This window comes from Poecilia reticulata, linkage group LG7 (assembly GCF_000633615.1).
Source record: "Poecilia reticulata strain Guanapo linkage group LG7, Guppy_female_1.0+MT, whole genome shotgun sequence".
In the NCBI taxonomy this organism is placed as follows: domain Eukaryota; kingdom Metazoa; phylum Chordata; class Actinopteri; order Cyprinodontiformes; family Poeciliidae; genus Poecilia; species Poecilia reticulata.
In genome coordinates this window covers 10,473,169-10,494,155 of record NC_024337.1, presented here as the reverse complement: position 1 = coordinate 10,494,155, position 20,987 = coordinate 10,473,169, and the positions used below count along the sequence as shown (strand labels likewise).

Here is a 20,987-nt window from a genome sequence, read left to right as displayed (position 1 = left end):
GATGAATAGGTGGGTGGGGTAACAGTAAAAACACCACGGTATTGCTCTGAACCTGTTCTGCAGGTTGCATTAACGTTCAGCCTACACCATGTTTGCATAAAAGCACAGAAATACTTCGTAAATCCTCCCAGTAAAATTAATGTATATGACCGACAGCGAGGATAATGAGCTAAAGTCAAAGCAAAGTCGTAAGTAAGGACTTTCTATGACAGCCTGATTGAAAGTAAATTGCTGTAAAATGATCCAGGGATTACTATGAAAACAATAAGTCGTGTAGTAACAAGTATACATTTTGGTCATGGGAGGGTTGAGTTGAAAAAGAAAAAAAAGTAAGCATCAACCAAGCCCATCACACGCACGCGCGCACGCACGCACACACGCACGCGCGCACACACACACACACAAGAGCTTAAAATCATAGACATTCATATGGCAAGGTTGAAGTTCTGGAAACAGCTATGTTTCTGCAAATTCAATAGTAAGACAATGACATGCAAAAATGAACCTTTTTTTGCATTTGATTTGAAATGTAAAAGCGCCACTTTGAAACATTTCTGTAACTTTTATCTGATGTTGCAATAGGTACACCTTGCATTGTGTTTGAACTTCATAGATAGGCTACTTTAGTTCTTCATGGCCCTGATTCAAAATGGTGTCAGAATTTTCTTCCTTGGAGAAATGGTCCATATTGACATGATGGCATCACACAGTTTCTGCAGATTTTAGGGCTGCACCTGTCGAACAAGCTCCTCTTCTACTGTATTCCAAAGATGACCTATTGGACATGTGTCAATCTCAAGACCTGTGGGCCAATCCAGGCTCACCGTAGCTTTTTCTTGTGGTCCCCTAGATTCCAAATTACACCAATAAGTCTCCAGTTTTACACAAATTTGCAAAATTTACATAAAAAAAACAGATCTAATTTTTTTCTGAATTTACTGCTTTTTTGTCTCAACATTGGGCAAAAACATTGGTTTTAAGTGACTGCTGCCTCAGCCTTACTTGATGTCAAGTTATAGTCTGTGATCGATGAGGTGATTAATAACAGTCACATTTAGCATAATACATTTGTGAATATATCATAAAAATTTCTTACAAATATTTCTAGTTTAACACAACAAAATCTTTGATTTTAATAGCAAAAAAACCTACATAAAAACAATCACAAAATCCTGGATGGACTGACCAGTGTGAAAAAATGTTCAATATTATTTAATTTTAAGAAACACTTAATGAATGCTGAAACCAACAGCTATTTTTTTATATTTTAACAGTGTAATGGGTTTTATCAATATATTCTGGCACAACCGGCCCTTAAGAACATTCAGATTTTTTGAGTGGCCAAAATGAAAATGGGTTTGACACCCCCGACCTATTGGATGGAGTTCAGTTGACTATTGAGGCACTGAGTTTATTGTCATGTTCAAGAAACCAGTTTGAGATTATTTGAGCTTTGTGACCTGGTGCATTATCGTGTTGGAAGTAGCCATGAGAAGATGTTCCTCATGGTCCTAAAGGAACAAAATGACACGCAGGTAGGCAGAGGCATTTCAATAATGGTCAGTTCTCACTGAAGTCCCTTAAGCTTGCCAAGAAAATATTCCCCCACCCCTCTACCAGCAGCAGCCATTGATACAATGGAGGATGGATTTATCGTCTCATGTTTATGCCAAATTTTGAGTCTACATTTGCATGTTGGAGTGAAAATCAAGAGTCGTTGAACCAGGTAACATTTTTCTAAACTGTTGTCGAATTTTGCTACGTGGTTTGTAGACTCAGTGTTTTGTTCTGAAGTGACACGAGTGGCTTTCTATGTAGTTTTCCGTTGCTGAAGTCTTCAATGTTTGAAGTATTTTGTGTTGAGAGATGCCTTTTTGCATATCTTGGTGGTTATTTTAACTGCTGATCCTTTTCTATCATCTTCAACCAATCTGATCAATCTCCTGACCTCTGATGTCAAAAAGGTTGAATAGTTTCTTCGTTTTCATTATGTTTTCTGTAAACCCAAGAGTAAACCCTACTTGGACTTTCTGCTGGAAAGTCCAAGTCCAAGTAGATCAACTTTGTTTCTGAAATACTTGAACACGTCAAGATGTCTAAATGTTTGAGTTTCTGACATGTGGTTGGCGACTTTTGTTAACAGGCAAAATTAACATTTGTACCAAATAAAGTGGCCAGGGAGTGTACAGTCAGGTTCTTAGATCTAAATGTGATGTCTGCAATTTCAGCTACTTCTATTGATTCTGTGACTTCTAGGTTGCCATTTCTCTTGACTAAAATCCTAAAATCCTGTTTAAACAAATGAAAATTGATAATATTAGCTTAAAGTAAAGACCTCAACTGTCGTGTTATGTTGGCTAAGCTAAAACATGATTGTCATTGTGAAAAGTACATACACTATGGTGTGGATTTGTTCCATTACTTTTATTGTATCAACAAAAGAGATTGCTCCACAATTACAACAGCATTGAGATGCCGTGACAAGTCAGCACGATCTGTAAGTTTTGATGATTTATACGTGAGCCTTTACATTGTTAAGATTAAGGGAACAGACAAGAGGGATGATTGTGTGGGTAACTGAACTGCACCTGCATGCTCATTGTTATAGAGAGCAATGAGCCATCATAAATCAAAAATGATTCATCAAACCTGTAAAACGAAGTGATTTGTGTATGCAAAGTTCTATTCTATATATAATGAACTGTTTTATTAAAACTTTGCTTAGATTATGACACGCAGATGTTTCACATCTAAGTAACGTTTTGTATGTTTTTTGCTTGTCAAAAGATAACATAGCTACACTCCTGTAGAGGTTCACATATGCTATGTATTTTCTTTTTTAACTTTCAGAAAAACTATTATCTATTTGGTCAACATTTCTTTCTGAACTCCCTGCTTACTTTGACCTACATTAGTGTGTGCTGAACTGAATACACTCAAACAACAAAGTCTTTGTTTTGCATATTTGGATCATTCATTTGCACACTCCCACAAAACCCCTCGTGATTGTGGAGTGCTGGCTGAAAAAGAGAGAAGCCCTTATTTCTTTCTTTCGTTCTCTTTTTTTATGTGAATCATGGGTTTAATTTTTTTTATATTCTCCCTTTTTATTTGTATCTATAAGTAGCTTTTAGATAGCAAAAAAACACAGCTTCCTGAAAATACAAAAGACCTTCAGTACTGACAAAGAACACAGTTCTTCGTGGGCAAAGCAGAAAGATTATGACAATAAAACTAAAGGCAAAGTAGGACACTAATTGGGGCTTAACAAGTTGTTAGCTTTCAGTTCCCAAAGCCTTAATTTGCTTTTCAATTTGGTCTAGCTGAGCTTTGCAAGAATGTAGAAGCCAAAATAATAGATCTACGTGTACTTTTTTTTCTTCAGTTTTACTCAAAAAGGCATGTAATGGAGATGCACTATTCAGTCATCCTGCAATTAAAATCAAAATTTTCCATTGAGCAACTTTTACTGGCGATGAGCAAATCAAATACTGACAAATCTTATCTATCCAAGTAATTGTAAAATCTTATCGCTAGTCATGCCAATGTTATCAACTGTGCTAGCAACTGACATCAAGAGTTGCTTTAACTGAGAATAAGTTTATAACATCACCACTAATTAATTTTGGACCATTAATTCAGCCACTCTGGAGGGCTTTTTGATTAAAAACACAATGTATAATGTTATACCACAGCGTCTCAGTATATTAATAGAATTTAAGTCCATACTGTGGCTTGGACACTCCAAAACAACATTTACTTGCGTCATTCATAGGTGACGATGCTGCTGTGCTTTGGATTAATGTCTCGTTGTAGAACCGAAGTCTGCTGCAGTATTTTCTGGTGGAGACCAAAATTCACGATTTCATCAATCATTGCAAGTATCAAGGTCTTGAGAAGGCAAAGTAGCTCTAAACCTGCACACAATCCGCACCATGTCTGACACCATGTTAGCTTTAGGTCAGATGTAACATGACCCACATCTTCCAAAAGGGTCAACTTTTAGATCACTGTCTGAAAGGATGATCTGAAAGAAGCCTTTGTTAACAATCAGTGTGATTAACTGTTTGCTTTTCAGTTTATCACACTGATTATTAACAAAGGCCTCTTTGAGATCATCTTTTCAGACAGTGAACTAAAGGTTGGACCTTAGAATGTACTTATACTTTTAAGAATGCTTATTAAAAGAAGTTCACTTTAAATAATCTTTCTTTTTTTTTTAAATTGGGGAACAGCAACTTTCTCTAAGGAATCTGTTAGACCTCCATTTTCCAGGACCACAATTGAGGTGGCGGTGTTGAGGATGGGATATACAGTTTGATATTTTTTACACCACTAGGTGGCCCCACATCCAAAAGAATAAACCTTAAACCTCATGAAACCAGAATTTTCTACAGGCCACGTGGATTGATTTCAAATCTTTTCATGCGTGTAGGATTGTCTAAACCTCCCACCGCCCTTTGAAGCTAATATTAAGTACTGTGTCTTTTTTAACTATGAAAACCAGTTTTAAAGTCTAAACAAGTCATATTATATTGCAAAAGATCTTCAGCTGAATTTGCAGTATCTCTCTCTATTCATTTAGTCTCTACTCAGTGGTGTTAAGTAAAAATGTAACATCTAACTGGAATCCTAAACAGAAAGAAGCGAAGCCAGAGCAAAGTTCAGAGTAGATACATTTATTTTAATCCGTCCAAAAAGTTGCACATGTAAAAAGAGTTTTAAGCAAACCATAGTTTTCCTAACATTGTAGCATTAATATGAAAGTAATGAAACTTGATATGTTGGTCCATCTGTTGATGACGACTTTTCCTGAGTTGCTAATTAATTGTTGAATCAAATTCTACTTCTTAACTCTCAAACTTTTTATCATGTCTTCCAGGAGTACAGCTGTTGTTCTTCACTTTTACTTCACTTTCTTGAATGACCACTGGGCCATGCGGTTGTTGATGGGCTCCTTGATGTATTTATCTGACTTTAAGTAGGCAGAAACCCTGTCCAGAGCCTAAGACAAAATACAAAAGAAACAAACATCACTTTACAGTAAATCCTGGCTTGATCAATTATATTTCATCATATCAGCTGGAAAGATTGGAGAGGAAAAAAACATTGGCAGGAACATATTTAAGGTAAATAATGGTGGCGTCACAGAACAAAACTGGGGGCAATTACCACAGTGGTGGACAGATCATTGTAAATGTTAGACAGCAGAGTGTTTTCTTACTTCAAAACGGTCCAAGAAAGCTTTGAGGTTCTTGAAATTATCCAAGCAGGGAGGATGGAACATCCTCTGCATATCCAGCATCTCGTACATGATGAAGTCCGCATAGGTGAGCTAGTTTAAAAGAAAAGACATAACATACTTAAAATGATAATTAGCAGTCAAAGGTAAAGTCGACAGATTATGTAAATAAATCTAAAATAATCATTTTGATGCAGCTTTAGAGTGTACATTTATTTATTTATTTATTTATTTATTTATTTATTTATTTATTTAAGAACCCTGAGAGAATAATAAAAACTAATAAAAGCCTCAATAAAAATCCGATCCAAGCTGTTTTATAGCTGACTATTAACTCTTTTATGTTTATAAGATAAGTTACCTTGTCACCAGCAAACCACTTCCTCTGTCCCAGGAAGTCAGAGAACAGCTTCAGTGCTTCTGGCAGCGCCTTCAAGTAGTCTGGCTTTAGACCTTCCTGATTTCAGAATATATATATATTAGCATTAGAGGACATTGAGACTTATTAAGTAAGACTGAATGTTGCACAGTTGAACAGTTATATACGTACAAGGTCAACGTAGCACATCCTCACAAAGCTGGCTCTCAAGTCTAAGCACTGCTGCTCCAGCATGTCTATTCTGATCTTCTGCTCCTCCGTGTCTCCACCTGTGTGGGGATGAAAGTTTTCAGTATTTCTGCAACTTCAAAATGTATATATTTTGTGGCTGAATGAATGAACTCTCCCAAACAAAATTCCTATTTATGACAACTAATACTCACACAGGTTGTTCTTTCGTGCGAGGTACCTCAGGATGGCCATACTCTGTGTGACCTTGTTGTTTCCATCAATCAGGTAGGGCAGCTATTGTGAAATGTAAATATTGTCCTCATTAAAAAAACAAGAAACAGAAATAAATCCCAGAATAAAAGTAAAAAAACAAAACAAAACAAGTCTCCCTTACGTTGGGGAAGTCGAGTTCAAGCTTGAATTTTTCATTAAACCAGCCACTTTTGTCAAAACCTGGGGCTGTCAGAGAAAAATGGGGGTTAAATTACCAAAGTAATTAAGTTTTAAATAGTGATATATCAATAGGCTGAAATAAATGTTAATTACCATCACCAACGACATAAAACTTTTCCTCGTACTTGGCCTTGGTGTACTCCAGCATGAGCCGTATGTGTCCGGCAAACTGCAGAGAAGAGAGTTTAAGGTTACACCAACTTAGAGATTTTCACAGGAGAGCAATCAGAGGATATGCCGACACAGTTAACTACATAACCAAAGACACACAAACCAAGATGAAGCTTAATCTCTTCTTTGAAATATTTTTTAGTTGAGGTAACTAAGACCTTCTGACTCCTTGGTTATGCTTAACCATTACTCTTCAAAATAAAAGTTATTTTTAGCAACGTGAACATGTGAACCATATAGTCTTTCTGAAATTATTTAAAGCTACTGCAAAGAACAATGAGCTTGTATCTCACTGTGACATATCTGCAGCTTTGTTACAGATAAGCATTTATGGCAGTTATGCAATAAACCTTTCTTGCATAGATGTCATATCAGAGAACCAAAAGGCTTCTGATTGGTCTGTTTGCAGAAAACACCGCAGGCTTCACAGGCTTGTCTTTTCTGTGACAATTATTGATATACAAAAAGGACAGTGATGAGTTTTGCAAAGTATAAAAAAGCAAATAATTTCTATTGATCTGCTTATGCTATCGTTATAATCACTGTGTTGGTCCCACTTCTTATTTCTATGTAAAATAAGAAAAATGCTGCGTAGTCTTTATTAGAAGAGATAGTTTAGTACCATTTGATTTGTACCAATCTATTACTATTTGTTTTTTTTAAAACTGTAAGATATATGTTGTCACTGCAGACTGTAAAATAAAAATAGTACCTCTATGACCTTTTCTAAGGTGATATGCAGATTAAAAGACTGTTGAATTTTTAATCCTGTGGAGCAACAAGTTTGCTTTAGAGTTAAATTGCACTTTCAAAAGTCGTTCTGAATTGTGTGGCCTTGAAGAAACGCCTCTCAGTTGACGTGTCCATAAAAGCGTAGTAAAAACAGTCTGTGGCATCTTCTGGTGAAGTAAAGTGACAGCAGCTGTTTCAAATGCCTGCAGCGACTGACCGTTAGGAATGAATTCGCTCTGATTGCTGCTCTGCAATATGCACAATATGTCAGAGAGCTGCAAAAACGTCAACCGATACTTTCAAAGCAGAAGTATTTACTTACCCCTCGGACATCCCAGTAAGCCAGTAACATGGTCATCTTGATTCCCTGTTTTTTTGGAGCGAGTGTGGCTCAGAGGAAAAGTGGCTGCTGGTGGTGCTGCTGCAGAAGGATTGCTTGGCAGTGAAAAGGAGAAGAGAAACAAAGTCTTTTATATCCTGTGATCCAACTGGAGGAAGAGGTGGGAGGGGTGGGAGCCGATGGGCAACTGTGTATGTACACAGTGCGAGTGGCTAAGTTCAGAAAAGTGCTGACTCATGATTGACCTTGTTTAACTGGCTGCAAAAAAAAAAACTTCTCTGTAAATGATCTCTTCTTGTATTTTTTCAGCTCAAAATGACATTCAGGCATTTGCTAGTCGGTTTGGGGTTCTGGTCTGAAACATGCGTGGATGGGAAAACTAAATCAGCATAATACAACATGAAGTGGAGAAGCAGTGAAAGGGGAGGCATTCAGAGTGGTTAGAGTGAAGTTAGGGCTGTGGGTGCACAGGGACTCCTTCACAAATCCTCAGTCTGTTTGAGAAAGACATATTTTCATCCCTTTTAAATTTTTCCAAACTTTATTATGCATTAATCTGGACTGTTGAGTGAAAGACAGAAAATCAAGGTCACACTGGATTGTAGCCCACACCAGAATTGATAACATGTATGGCTTTGATAAGACAAGCAAGCTCATGTTTACTCAGCAAATTTTTTTTTTGCTTATAAAAGAGATAGAATCATTTTATGGCTGTGCTACGTGACTCCGCATATCTTTCAAAATTGTGCTGAGTCACAGTTTGCAGGCTTAATCTTATCCTAAGACGAATCAATCCAAAGAACATGATAGAACAATGTAAAGCAAATAATTATTAATTTCAGTTTCTAAATGATAAAAGGCTTTGATTTATACAGTTCAACTGTGGTCTGTAATGTTAAACACTTTTTTAATGTTGCATTCAGAAGAATTACATTTTTGGAAAAAAAATGTATCAAAATATGAAGGGTTCTTACCAGTAGAGCAACACGTCTATTTCTTTTTCAGTTTTAAGCCACTGCTTAAGATAAAATCTGCCATCCTAAAAAGCATCTCGTAAGACATTTTTCTTGCGCATTGCCCATTTCTATTTTTCTTGTTTATTTTTCTCTTATTTGCAATGTTTTTGATCAAAACTCTACAATGCTGCCATTGCAGCATGTTTTAATACCAGATAAGAACATTGCATTGATTTCAGGAAAATTTAACAACAGGTAAACAAATTGATATTTGTGAGAGAACTTCTGCAGGCCGGAGAGAAAATAACATTTCTTCAGCGATCATTTCAAACCAAGTCGGTTTGGGCAGTCCATTTAGTGAAGAGGTTTCTCAACGTCGCTTCCTGCAGAACTACTAGAAACTGAATATGATTCCACAAAAAGTACCCTCGATCATACTTATTCACACTCTGATTTAAACACTTTACCATAAGGACCTTGACAGTGCAAAATGCTTTCAAGTGACATAACTTTTAACTACATAATCTTTATGTCCACACTCTAGGGCTCTCAAGATTATTTAAGTGCAATGTTTACGACATGCTGCTTATTCAAGTGAAGATGTGTTAAAAATGATCTCTGACTTCTCTGAGCTCTGAGTGCTGAGTCAGTGCAAAGAGGAGAAGACAAGAGGGATCATAATGATGGACTGACCAGCTGACAGAGAAAGATGTATGACCTGGGTTACAATTTGATTTTATTAACATGGTTTTATTTGTCTTTCATAAGATCATTTTATTGATCTTTTGTCCCTTAACTACCATTGGAGGTTAAATAAAACTTAAAATAAATACAACTTTAGCAGAACAAAGCAAGTAAAACTTCTCTTCTAGATTTTCAGCTTTATTTATTTGGGCATATGATTCGGATCTTTTATTTAAACACTAAATCACTGACAAAGACATCCAATCTCTTTGAGCTATCAACAAGTAATACCAGGGAGAAGCTTACCTTGCCCTATTTTTGCACTGCTTGCTCAATATAAGATACATTGCAAACTGAATACTCATGTTTGACAGCATAAATTATATTTATTCTTTACAGACACAATAATATTCCACAAATGACACATGTACAATTCTCAAAAAAAGGATACATTTAGATTTGAAATAGCCCTAATGACACCAGGATACATAAGGCAGGAGTTTTAAAATGATTTTGCACTTTATCAATTCTCAGTTTATAAATAACCTTTTTTAAATATCTGGCACTTCTCTATATGTGCAAGGAGTGTAAACTGAGGAAATAGATTATACCATGTACAGCCTGACATGTATTCAGATATGTCTTTGTAAAGAGCACATGGTGGTGATCAAAGGTCAAACCATCAGCAGATAGAGTCGTAAAGCTAGTATAATATTTACTACAGAAGTGTAGTATCACAAATATTGACTTGTCCTCATTCTACCTTTATGAATCACTAATAAGAAATATAACAAAATGTTGCAGGTAACTAAAGACGGAGATGTTCTCTTTGGTACAACACGATTGAAACTCAATCATCTAACATGTTTCTGTGTTTGAGCATCAGTTCTCTAATTTTATTTATTTTGGTTTTCATTTTTTGTTTACGTAACAGCTCAGCTGGTAATTCTCGTACAGAAAGGCAAAATCTTATTAGGTAAAAGACTTAGTGATGTGGTTGTAATTTAATCCTGCTGGCCTCTTCTGCACATATAAAACAGATTTTGTCCTTTTTTTAAGTTTGGACATCTTTACGTTTGCAGGTAATTTGTAAAAAAAAAAAAAAAAATCTAATGTTGTTATTGTGTGAATTGTTTATTGTATTTGACAGCAGCTACTTTCAACAGAAGTTACTGAGAATGACATGCAAGGGCATCACAGTTAAAATTATTTGTTCATTTGACATCTGTTCAAGTTTAAGTTAAAGAGAATTTTAATAAAATCAAGAAATCAAGGAAGATGATGTGTGTGAGGGCTTCTCTGATTTGTTAGCTATGTTGCCACAGTTGATCATGGGCAAGAGTTAAAGCATCGCCTCTTAATTATAACCTGTCTATATAAAATGTACAGAACAAAATCTCAGACGCAAAGCCACTAAGTAAGAAACCTAAAATGCAATAACGATGCCATCCAAAGAGAGATGCTTCCATGTTGGAGCCTATTCCAACTCCACAATGGGGTAAGCGATGAAGGCAAACAACCATGCAGACACAGCTTAAGGTGGTTTAGTCACCAATAAGTCTTACATGCACGTTTAGGACAAGAGTATTCAGAGAGCACAGAGACCACATGCAAACTACATAGAAAACAAGATTTTGTTTCGCTAATCTTTTACCTAAGTTCCCTTTAAATGGATTTCTGTTTTTCAAGACAGATCCAACTTTGTTTGACAGAATATCCACCCACAGCTTTTTTAATGTAGAGAAAAATTATGTGGTCACTTTGCAGAGGGACCAAAACCCACCTACCAAAAATTAAGGTTTCAAAATGGTAATCTATGAACTGTCTAATGATGTTAAAACATTAAGTCCATCTTTATGTTCTAATTGGCATTCTGAAGTTTAACATTGGTCCACACATTGTTATTGTAAGTGCAGGAATTTTATGTATATTCCCGCATTAAGTCTTAGGAATACACTGCTTAGCTTTTTTTTGAGTTTCTCATGTTACAGCCTCAAACATGAAATCTGAAAATTGTGACTTGCTATTGTATTTAACCCCTTTTACTCGCATACCGTGAAATAAAATCCTTCTGAGCCCAACTAGTTTCTGACGTCTTGGGCACTGTTTGATTAGTAAACAGTGTTTACCAGTGCGTAATATTTTGTATATAAATATATATTTTTTTCAATTGACAGATACTGTCAGGTTTGCAGACTCTGCAGATGGCTCTACTATCGCTTTTTCTGCTGTCTGTAAGATTTCAGAGATGGTAAATCTATTCGCTTCTTTAACTTATGTTATTATAGGTTTAATGTAGCTGGAGCAGTGGCTGCAAGACCCAACAACTAATGAAGGACTAACATAGATAAAAAAAAGAAAAAAAAGAACATTTTCAAACCTCCTAAATAGCCAAAAAAAAAAAGTAACCAAGTAACCTGATCCTAAATGCAGCTCTGTATGTTGTTTAAATTATTTCTCTTTTCACAGTCAATCTTGGATCCTGTTTATTATTCATGATATTTTTGAAAATGTGCAAGCAGTTACAGACACTGGACATACAGTAAATGGTGACAGAATATGGTAACAGTCTATGATACTCTTAGAAGGACGTAGTCAAGAGACATTTTGGAAAAAAAAGCATCAGGAACAAAACAAACAACTCCGGGAAACTAAAGGAAGAAAACTGAAGATACACAGGTTTTAATTTATGATGTTAGCAGCTCGTAATCATCCCATATGGAAGGTTCTTCTTTTCTTTCACAAGTGATGTGTTTCTATGCAAACGTGTACAACATCCAGATGTGGAAACGTGGCCTGTGTGCTGAGCCGTCTGTGCTGCACGTTCACTTCTCCGCCTGCACCGCTCCCATGCTCAATGCCCCCTCCTCCTCTATGGTCTCCAGCTCATCTGTGCGGATGGCCTGCGTGATCAAATTCAGCTCCTCACACATGGTCTCGTAGCGGTACGCCACGCGGATGTCGGGGACGTTGGTGCGCCTGATGTCGTTGCTCTCCTGGCCTTCTGTGATGTAGTCTGGGCCGAGCCAGTAACTCTTCATCTGTCGGGGACAGAGGGAGATCAAACTGTCTGCATACTGATAGTCTGTTTCATTGCCGTGAGGCAGGTTAATATGTAGCGTGCTGTAAAGATGAATACTACCTTGTGAGAGAATCCGCTCATTAAGACGCTGTTCCTGGCTAACTCACACATGTCACATGAGCTCAGTTTCCACACCTGAGCAGCGATGCTGTACTCCTCCATCAGTGGCTCCTGCACAAAATAAACACATGCTCTGAAATCAGTACCAATATAATTTAGAGGCAGTTTCCACCAACAGCATTTAAATTTAACCAAAGTTTCCAGCTAAATCTATGTACCATATTAAAATGTAAAAAAATAAAAATAAATTCCACAAATAAAACTCTGTAAATGCAGAGAGCATTTGTATTTATCCAACCTTTACCCTGGTGAAAATAAATAAAATTCACTGCAGCAAACTAAGTACATGGTCACCTTTCAGAGGTCACTTCATAAGAAGATGAGTTTGTAGCAGCACATTTACCAGGGAACTAGCCAAGAGGCCCATGGTAGCTCTGGAGGAGCTGCAGCACTCCATAGCTCAGGTGGGAGACTTCATAATTAGCTGTGCGCTCCAAAAAGATTCATTTAATGGACGAGTAGCAAGAAAAAAAGCATCCAACCACTGCTAAATAGATACTATCCTGCAATTTTTAGATGCACTCCTGCTCTGACACACATGAATCCAATAAATAACTGGTTACGAGGCTTCTGCAGAACCCGCTGACGCGGTGTGGCAGTAATTTTACCATTTAACTCAGGTGTGTTGGAGCAGGGATGCATCTAGAAGTTGCTGGACTTTAGCTCTGGAGGGCTTGAGTTGGACACCACTGACCGAGATCAAAGCAGGTGCAGTCAAAGTCCAGATGTAAATAAAAGTGTGAATCTGCAGTAGATACACCTAAAAACTAGCAGCTGAAATGAGCATGAATGGTGGTTCCACAAAGTATTACCATGTGGAACTGAATGCAAGGTCACAAAGTGTGAAGCAGGAACCCTTTTTCCAAAGACTGTGAATGTGAAGAGCACTGCACATATCACAAAAAACTGATTGCATACTTTCTTATTTATACATTTTAAGCTTTAGATATTTACACTCTGTGTGAACTGAAAGTAAAAGAAAGAAGAAAAACGGCTACATGTATTTGTTTTTAGATCAACTAAATCAGTGTATTAAGCAGTTCAAATGATTTTTTAGGGTTTAATTTTTAATTGTAGTACGTTGAAGAACTTTATTGTATGTAATCGTTAACTTCTTTTGTCTCGTGACTCTCATAAATTTATACGCAGATCCAACACTTGTCAAGTAGGCAGTACAAGCACACCTACTCCTTTTAAGATAATTTTATTTCAAAGTTTTTAATGTTCTCGCTGCTGAAGGTTCTGCTTAAGCTCAAGACTTCATTTGTGAGTTGGTAAGCATTGTCTGACCTTGGTAAAGTGAAACTGCAGAGGATCGTCTGTGGACAGAGAGACCATGAGTCCTCGAGACAGGTACTCTGGCAGAGGGTTGCGGTGGTAGCTGAGGAACAGGCTGTTATTGCTGAGAGGAGACATGGCGATGCCAATCTGAGCCAAATAATACAGGTACTGCAGCACCGGAGCCTGGAAGAGAAACGGGGGCATCGTGTTGCGACATGCCCCAAGAGAATTTTCACAAAGTACAATAAAGAACGTTTTGTGGTTTGGGGCGTCCCACCTTTCTGAGCAGCAGCCCATGGGAGATGTTCTCCGACAGCATGAACCCAGACACCAGGTGATGGATCGGCCCGGCTTCCCCACAGTGAGGCCGCAGAACAAGAGTGTGAAAGCCGCGCTGCCTGGGATAAAAACACAGTGTAGAAAATACTGGGAACCCGGCGAGGAACAAAACAACAAATAAACACCCACAGATCTTCTCCAGTGACACGCAATCAAAGAGATGAGAGAGGAAAGCAAAGGATCTAAAGAGTTTATTTTCTGAACAGTAGCCTTCAGTAACATATACTATTAGCTGCACTAAGGTGTAGTCTAACTTACCTGCGCAGGTGATTCAACACTGTCATGTTTGCATACATATAGTAGAGGTAGTAGGAATATGGTGGGTTGTCCTCCTCCGTCCAGTTGGCTGGCAGCGGACTGTCCAGGTTGAAGATATGTTGCTCTGGTTTGGATTCATCGTCCACACTGTCAAAGCCAACAACCTGCAGGACAAACAAAGTGCAGATCTGTTAAAAAAAGAAAACTCTCTGAGGAGGATGTGAGGGTGACGATCAGATTCGGTGGGTCAGCGAAGTGGCCGTACATGCTGAAGGAAGAGGTGCAGCTCTGGGTGGCTGCCAGGATTGATTGTGACCTCAAACAAAGGCCTGAAGATATTCTCAAGCATTTCCTGGAAGTTGGACAGCTGTCTCTTTGTGTGGTAGACATCACTGTGAGAGGGGAACATCAAAAAAATAAATAAAATAAAAAATCACGTATAAATCATTGTTATTGATATTCACAAAAACTTCTGGCTGTTTGGAAACCTAAAAGAGAAATTTATTTTATGACAGATTAAGTAGTCTATTCATTTATTTAGATGAAGCAATTTAAATGTAAATATTTAACTGTAATTCAATGCAATAAATAAATTATTATGATAGTTTAAATAACACAGCAATAAATACATTGTTTAAAGTTGCAACATTAGAAATAAAAATGTATCAAAATATACACAGCAAATGTACTAAATTGATAAATTATTAATAATAGAAAACCTGAATTTATTTCACATTAAAGTCGTTTTTGTATATTTAAATACATGTATTTCAAGATTAATTGCATAATGGTTTATATATATATTTTAGATCTGCAAGGATATTTATTTATAAAATGTATTTATTTTTAGGCACAAGTATTTATTGGACACTATCTCTTTATTCCCTCCGTAGTTTTGAGTAAAAATTAGATTTACGCCAGTGGAGAAACTCACAACAGTCGTGGCACCTGTACGAGCCACCGCACGTTGTTGGAGTAGACCTGGTGTCTGACGGCCCACTTGGCCAGCTTGTCCCACTCGTTTCTGGAGCGGCCGTAGATAGACAGCCGGAGCTCCACGTTCTGGTACTTGCTCTCCTCCAGGTCCGCCATCACTTCCTGAGAAGCAGTGAGGGAAAATAGCCACCAGAGGGCGACAGCGCTTTAAAAAAGACACAGTTAGGATTTCATAGGAAGTGGCTAAAGAGGTTACATATGCTTTGTAACGAGCACCTTTATAATGTGACCGAAGTACTTCCCTTCGATGTAGTTGTCGGTTTTGATGAAGATCTCTCTCAGGATGGATTCACCAATGGGATTATATTTAGCGTTGAATTTGTCAAACCGATGGAAGGTGTTGCGGTCCTGCAGACGGAAAACAGTTGAAACATTTCTTTGCACCTCGTAGTTCTTGTTTATCCATTTTTAACGCTGTGTTGCTTACGGCATGCATGTCCAGAGTGTCCACACTAAGGTCAAAGGCGGTCAGGTTCATGCTCTCGAACACCTCCATGAGAGTCTGACCTTTGCCTTTCTCCACATGCACAATCTCTTTTGGATATTTCTTCATGGCTCTTTTGATGAAACGAAGAAGATGCTTCTGGTTCATACAAGACGAAGCGTGAATGTGAGTGTCTACCTGCAAAACAAACAAACAAACCAACAAACGGGGGGGGGAATCTTTACTTTTTCTGGGTTACCCACAAATGATTATGATGGAACGAGGCACAAGAAGGTGTGATTTTTACCTTACGGATATTGTAAAAGTCTCTGTGGGGAACCTTTTTCTGTGCTGCAAGCTCCTTCATCTCATTCAGCAGGATGTGCATCTGGAATTTGGAGCTGAGATACTGAAGCCGACGATAGCAAAACGACTTTCTGTTGGGAAGGGAGACATTTCACCACACTATTTGGTTTTAAACTGATTTCAAACAATCTGTGCCTTGCAGAAGTAATCATAACCCTGTGACCTTTTCCCTCCAGACGATAATTATGAGCTGCTTTATGTTGGCTTATCCTATTAAATCCCAATAAAAGTTTGAGGCCTAGGGAAACTTTTGCAAGGCTGTGTTTTCTACAAAGTAGTGTTCAGTATTAGGAACTAGAGCTTACACGGGTCCATTAATAATGAGGGCCATCATGACGTTCATATCAGCGATGTACTCCTGCAGGTCTGGGTACGGCAGGTCCAGCTCTGTGCTCCTGTTTGCGACATCACAGTCAAACAAGTCTGGCTGCTGCCACTGGAACACGTGAACAGAGTCTAAAAACAGAAAACTCCTCTAATCGAGGATGAAGCACCAAGAGATTTGTCCCCAATATCTTACTTTTCCATAACGTCCCTGCTGGTGTACACGTGCATGACGCCGTTCACCATCTTACAGCTGTAACCCACATCGGGGGCCATGCTGGCGGGGTCCCGGTTCTCGTACGGGTGCGTGTCAGAAGCAGGTGGGTGCACCGTGGTATCTGTGAGGGGGCAGAAATTCATGCTCGGTCTGAGCTCAGCGGCCCACACACTGTGGCAGCATGTTCAGGGGGGTGTAACAGATTGTAGAGCTTTAAATCTGTGGGGGGTGCCAGGGTGTACTCCACTGAGAGAGTACTACTGCTGTCGCTTAGCATTTTACGGTCTGATCCAGAAACCCTGGCATCACATATTCACATTCTTTAACGTTAAATAAATAAAATATGAAAAAGAAGAAAGACTAAAAAATTATTTGCAGTAGCCTGCTTAAGTCTCACTCCAGAAAGGTGGTAATTTCTTTAACTGGTCAGCTGGTGGAGTCAAAAATAGCAGAGTTGAACTAAGGGGCACATTTGTTGTTTGAAGCGTGCTAAATGAGTTGCTAGGCAGACATGCAAATGACGCTCGTGGTGATGTCTTTAACCAAAAGGACAAAATCTTCGGCAGCAAGTGAGACTGTTCAGAGCTCACCAGTAGCATCTTCTGTTGGATGAAACCAGTCCCTCTGCTGTGGACATTAGAGATTTTGTCCAGGTGTAAAAATCTATACTGCAGTGAACTTCACCTGCTGGCCCCCCATGTCTTAATAACACCATTACATCTTGTTAGCAGCTGCTAAATGTATGAATCTTTACCAAAATACATAAGAAGAAACTAAACAATAAAACCACAAATATTAGAAACCCCTTGTTGTAACACTAAAGGGTCCAGGCATGGATAAAACATGGCTCTCTGCTCCGGGTGGGAACAGCCAATGGGGCGGCACAAGCAATGCCTGCAGTGGCCTGACAATTTTTCAATTTCCTGTTTGTCCACTTAAGAAGTTGGGAGGGGCTCTCCGCTGTTTGGTGAACAGCAACCAAACAACTGGCTGCACATCTGTTTCTGTATACTGAATGTGTTTTGGACATTTATTTGAGTCTAGAACTACTAGGACAACAGCAGAGGTTTGAAGCTGGAAATAAAAAGCTGGAAACTTCCAGATGATTCCCTCCAAACTTTTCCGCATATTTGTTTTTAGGAGAGCAGTAACTTCTCACAGTTAATATCTGAGTTAACATCTCTGTTCCATAGCTTTGGCTCATTGCTGTATGTGCCGACCTGCGGTGATGCTGGTCTCGGTGGTCTCTGCCAGCTCCTCTTCCTCCTCGTAGATGTCCAAGTAGAGCGGTCTCTCGCTCAGCTCCTGCAGGTAGCGAGCCGTGGTCCTGTAGAAGCTCTGCAGCGACAGACCCATGTACTTTTGTCTGATGAACAGAGCCTTCACCACACATTTGGCAGCGTCCAGCAGATCTGTGAAGGGAACCTTCAGGGAAAAGCAACAGATTTAAAAAAGGTGCAAAGATAGAGTATGTCTTCACGGTGGAGGAGGTGTTACATTAAAAGTGGAGAAACACAGAAAGTTTTATCTGACTTCTCCAACTCACCCCACATTTCTCCTCTCCGGAAATAGTGACCCTCTGATACTCCCTCTCTGGGACCACGTCTCTCTCCAGCTGATTAGGAACCTGGCTTTGCTCCTTCATGAATCTGATGACAGGTCCATAAGTCCAGTAAAATGTGACAACAATAATCATTTCATAAACTCTTTCCTGACTCACTCCAGGTCTGTGGCACTGTCTGTCTTCATAAACTCCTGTTTGGCTCGGAGGAGGATATCTGGTTCGAACCTGAGCACAGAGGCGCTACACTCACTTTGGGATCTCTGATTTACAAACAAAACCACCCGAATCGCTACATTAATTGCACATTTCTGTACTTTCTGCCACTTACTTGACATCCTGACTTATCTGCCGCTCAAGGCGATGGCGTTTCTCCTCCAGCTGTTCGATGGGGCTGTCCTCTGGAAACTCATAGGGGGCGCTCCGCATCTCACTCTCCGCCAGGCTGCGGGAGAACAGCTCCTTCACACAGAAGCAGAAACGGCAAGTTAAGCTGACATATTAGCTTAAAAGACATATGTTCACATCGGGGGAGCTCAGTGGGAGAGTTTGTACCTCAGCTATCTCCTTGTATTTCCCGTCCATGGAGGTGCGGAGGTCGATGGATTGTTTCAGGGCCACTGGGATCCCAGGCAAGGAATGCTGGGAAGTGAGAAGTCGGCGAGGGCCACGAAGTTCAACTGCAGAGGAAGAGAGAGGCAAAGTGGTGTTTTAGAAACTAGTGCGACACTTGCAAATAATTTTTTGTGAAGATGTTGGCTGAAGCTGGTAAAAGAGCATCATTATCAACAGTGAAACAAATTCTGTATGAAGTTGGGCTGCGAGGCCACTCAGCGATGAAGAAGCCATCGTTCTACAAAAGCAACACAAAGGACTGTTTGCACATGCACCTACTTTGATTAGGTGCATGTGCAAACATGCACCTAATCATGTTAGGTGCATGATTAGGTGCATGTTTGCACCTAATCATGTTCCGTCTTGTCAAGATAAAATGTAATTGTTTGGACATAATGACCATTGGTAAAATCAAAGGAAAAACCTGCAAATCTGAGGACAACGTCCCAACTAGGAATTTAGGTGGCGGCAACAAACGGTTGTAAGTTGTTTGACACGAGTCGTTTAAATCGCAGTTCTATGAAATACTGAGGAAATATTCTAAAATTAAATAACAGGAAAATGAAAAATGCACCCCTCATTATTCTTGCATTTAGGAAATATAATTCGTTTTGGTATTCAAGCCAACTTCAATCAGAAAAAATTGAGTCTGATTTAACGGCGAGAAAAGGGAATGTGTGTGTGTGTGGTTTTTTTTTATAGTTCATGTTCAAACAAACAAATATAAAACCATTTTGCCTTATGTAGACAGTCTAAGCTAAAGACTGTTATTATTTTTTTAAGTATTTTTTGCTATGCACTGATGCCTGAGTTTGTTGTTCCATATGTAACAATTTACTTCTAGCTGCCTTCTCGACTGCTTCATCATGCATGTTTTATTTTTTCACATTCCCCGATTCTGGACATGTGAGCAAATTTATCTACAGTGAGCCAAAGGCGGCTTGTGAATGTGATAGTATTTGTTTTGCAGCTAAGTTCATGTTAGTTTACACTGGTCACTGGTCAAAGATTTGACCTCTTTACAGTCTCATGTGCCAGATTCTGGACCAGATTGTTCTGTTCTTGGACTCAGGCGGTCATTATTCCTTAATAATTTTCACTTAAACGTTTGGCAACCAAAAAGACTGCGAGGGCTTCCTCTGCTGGTCAGATCTCTTTGAACAATTAGTGACACCGAAGCTTTTTGTAATCCTATATAAAACCTGGAGCCTAAAAAACAGAAGAAGAATAGGAAGGAAGATTATTGCTGAAGAAGCTCAGATCTAATTTACACTTCACTCAGTGAGCAGTGACTAAATCAAGTCCACTCGGTGGGTTCCCACAGTGCAGTGGAGCTCAGCGCCTATTTGTGCCTTCGTACACAATAAGCCATTTAGGTGAAGAGCCATCAGAGCAGAGGCACACAGGCCATTATCGCTCTGCAGGACCCAGTCCTACACAGACTTGGCTGTCATGGACAGATGAGGAGGCTCTCAGAACGTGAGAATCCCCGTGACAAGGACGGAAGTGAGTGAATGCATCTAATAAGCAGAAAGAAAGTATTTTATGATTAAGACATAAACAAAGAGAGAAGGGTTTCTGTAGTTTTTAGACAGATATCCATCTTTAACTCGACACTACCTGTCACTGAAATATTCATCATCATGTTGAATATTTCATTGCATGCATGGCAGAGTATCAGTGGGGCTGATGTCCCTCGGTATTTATACACCATGTTCAGAAAGAGGTCAGAGTGGATGCACTGCATGTTACAGTCTGACCTCTTTGACAGCAGCTCAGACACAACACACACACAACCCGACAAGAAAACTTTCTATTGTGGCAGGAGCATCTGCCTAGTTTAAAAGAGCATCTCTTTTAAACTATTTTTTTTTCTTTTTTTTCTTTTTATTTTTGAACACCTCTTGTCTTTATTTAAGTCTGGACCCTTACAGAGTTGCAGAAAAAAAGTAGTTGTTAAAAACTAATTGGCCAGCCCTCAACCCACCACACATTTGATCGCACTCAGCCTCACACCGTCCAATCAACACATCCCACTCAACACAGAGAACAAGTTTACTGGGACCACATGGCTGCAATGTCAAAACATAGACTGAATCTGAAGCTCTGAGGAACAATGAGAGGAACACACACGTCTGCTGCACAGAAAAATCCAACTCAGAGTCGATGTTCGCAGGAAAACTGTACGCTGAGTAAGCAAGAGACATTTACCATAACTGTTTCTTTGAGCAATTTTAATGAGAAATATTCTGGATAATTGTTGGAAAAAAATAAAT

At 38.9% G+C, this 20,987-nt stretch overlaps 2 protein-coding genes across 5 annotated transcripts in view; both read right to left on the bottom strand.

The window, feature by feature from the left end:
• Window positions 1-4,659: 4,659 nt before the first annotated feature.
• Window positions 4,660-7,611, bottom strand: LOC103467181 (glutathione S-transferase Mu 1-like). Its single transcript, XM_008413309.2, has 8 exons — window positions 7,471-7,611; window positions 6,339-6,414; window positions 6,187-6,251; window positions 6,005-6,086; window positions 5,793-5,890; window positions 5,604-5,699; window positions 5,225-5,335; window positions 4,660-5,005 (listed from the first exon to the last, which is right to left on the bottom strand). Exons 1-8 carry the CDS (start codon window positions 7,504-7,506, stop codon window positions 4,907-4,909), a joined length of 663 nt encoding a protein of 220 aa, XP_008411531.1. The 5' UTR covers window positions 7,507-7,611; the 3' UTR covers window positions 4,660-4,906.
• A 1,878-nt stretch (window positions 7,612-9,489) lies between these two features.
• The window catches only part of ampd2b (adenosine monophosphate deaminase 2b), a 25,932-nt gene continuing 14,434 nt past the window's right edge, over window positions 9,490-20,987 (bottom strand). For all 4 annotated transcript variants that reach the window (XM_008413300.2, XM_008413303.2, XM_008413304.2 and 1 more), the window contains 17 exons: window positions 18,652-18,776; window positions 18,428-18,558; window positions 18,256-18,324; window positions 18,082-18,184; window positions 17,756-17,960; window positions 16,515-16,656; window positions 16,300-16,389; window positions 15,936-16,065; window positions 15,632-15,826; window positions 15,421-15,552; window positions 15,143-15,306; window positions 14,474-14,600; window positions 14,209-14,372; window positions 13,889-14,009; window positions 13,621-13,794; window positions 12,271-12,381; window positions 9,490-12,169 (listed from right to left, as the gene is read on the bottom strand). In XM_008413300.2, the coding sequence (XP_008411522.1) occupies window positions 11,954-12,169; window positions 12,271-12,381; window positions 13,621-13,794; window positions 13,889-14,009; window positions 14,209-14,372; window positions 14,474-14,600; window positions 15,143-15,306; window positions 15,421-15,552; window positions 15,632-15,826; window positions 15,936-16,065; window positions 16,300-16,389; window positions 16,515-16,656; window positions 17,756-17,960; window positions 18,082-18,184; window positions 18,256-18,324; window positions 18,428-18,558; window positions 18,652-18,776 (2,399 nt within the window). In that variant the 3' untranslated portion in view covers window positions 9,490-11,953. The remainder of the gene's footprint in view (window positions 12,170-12,270; window positions 12,382-13,620; window positions 13,795-13,888; window positions 14,010-14,208; window positions 14,373-14,473; window positions 14,601-15,142; window positions 15,307-15,420; window positions 15,553-15,631; window positions 15,827-15,935; window positions 16,066-16,299; window positions 16,390-16,514; window positions 16,657-17,755; window positions 17,961-18,081; window positions 18,185-18,255; window positions 18,325-18,427; window positions 18,559-18,651; window positions 18,777-20,987) is intronic.

Excerpts from the sequence above, each read along its gene's own strand:
- LOC103467181 (XM_008413309.2), bottom strand. The coding sequence starts at position 7,506 with ATGACCATGTTACTGGCTTACTGGGATGTCCGAGGG. Across the intron at positions 6,087-6,186 it reads TTGAACTCGACTTCCCCAAC|CTGCCCTACCTGATTGATGG; the intron begins GTAAGGGAGACT and ends ATTTCACAATAG. Across the intron at positions 5,700-5,792 it reads GGATGTGCTACGTTGACCTT|GAAGGTCTAAAGCCAGACTA; the intron begins GTACGTATATAA and ends TTCTGAAATCAG.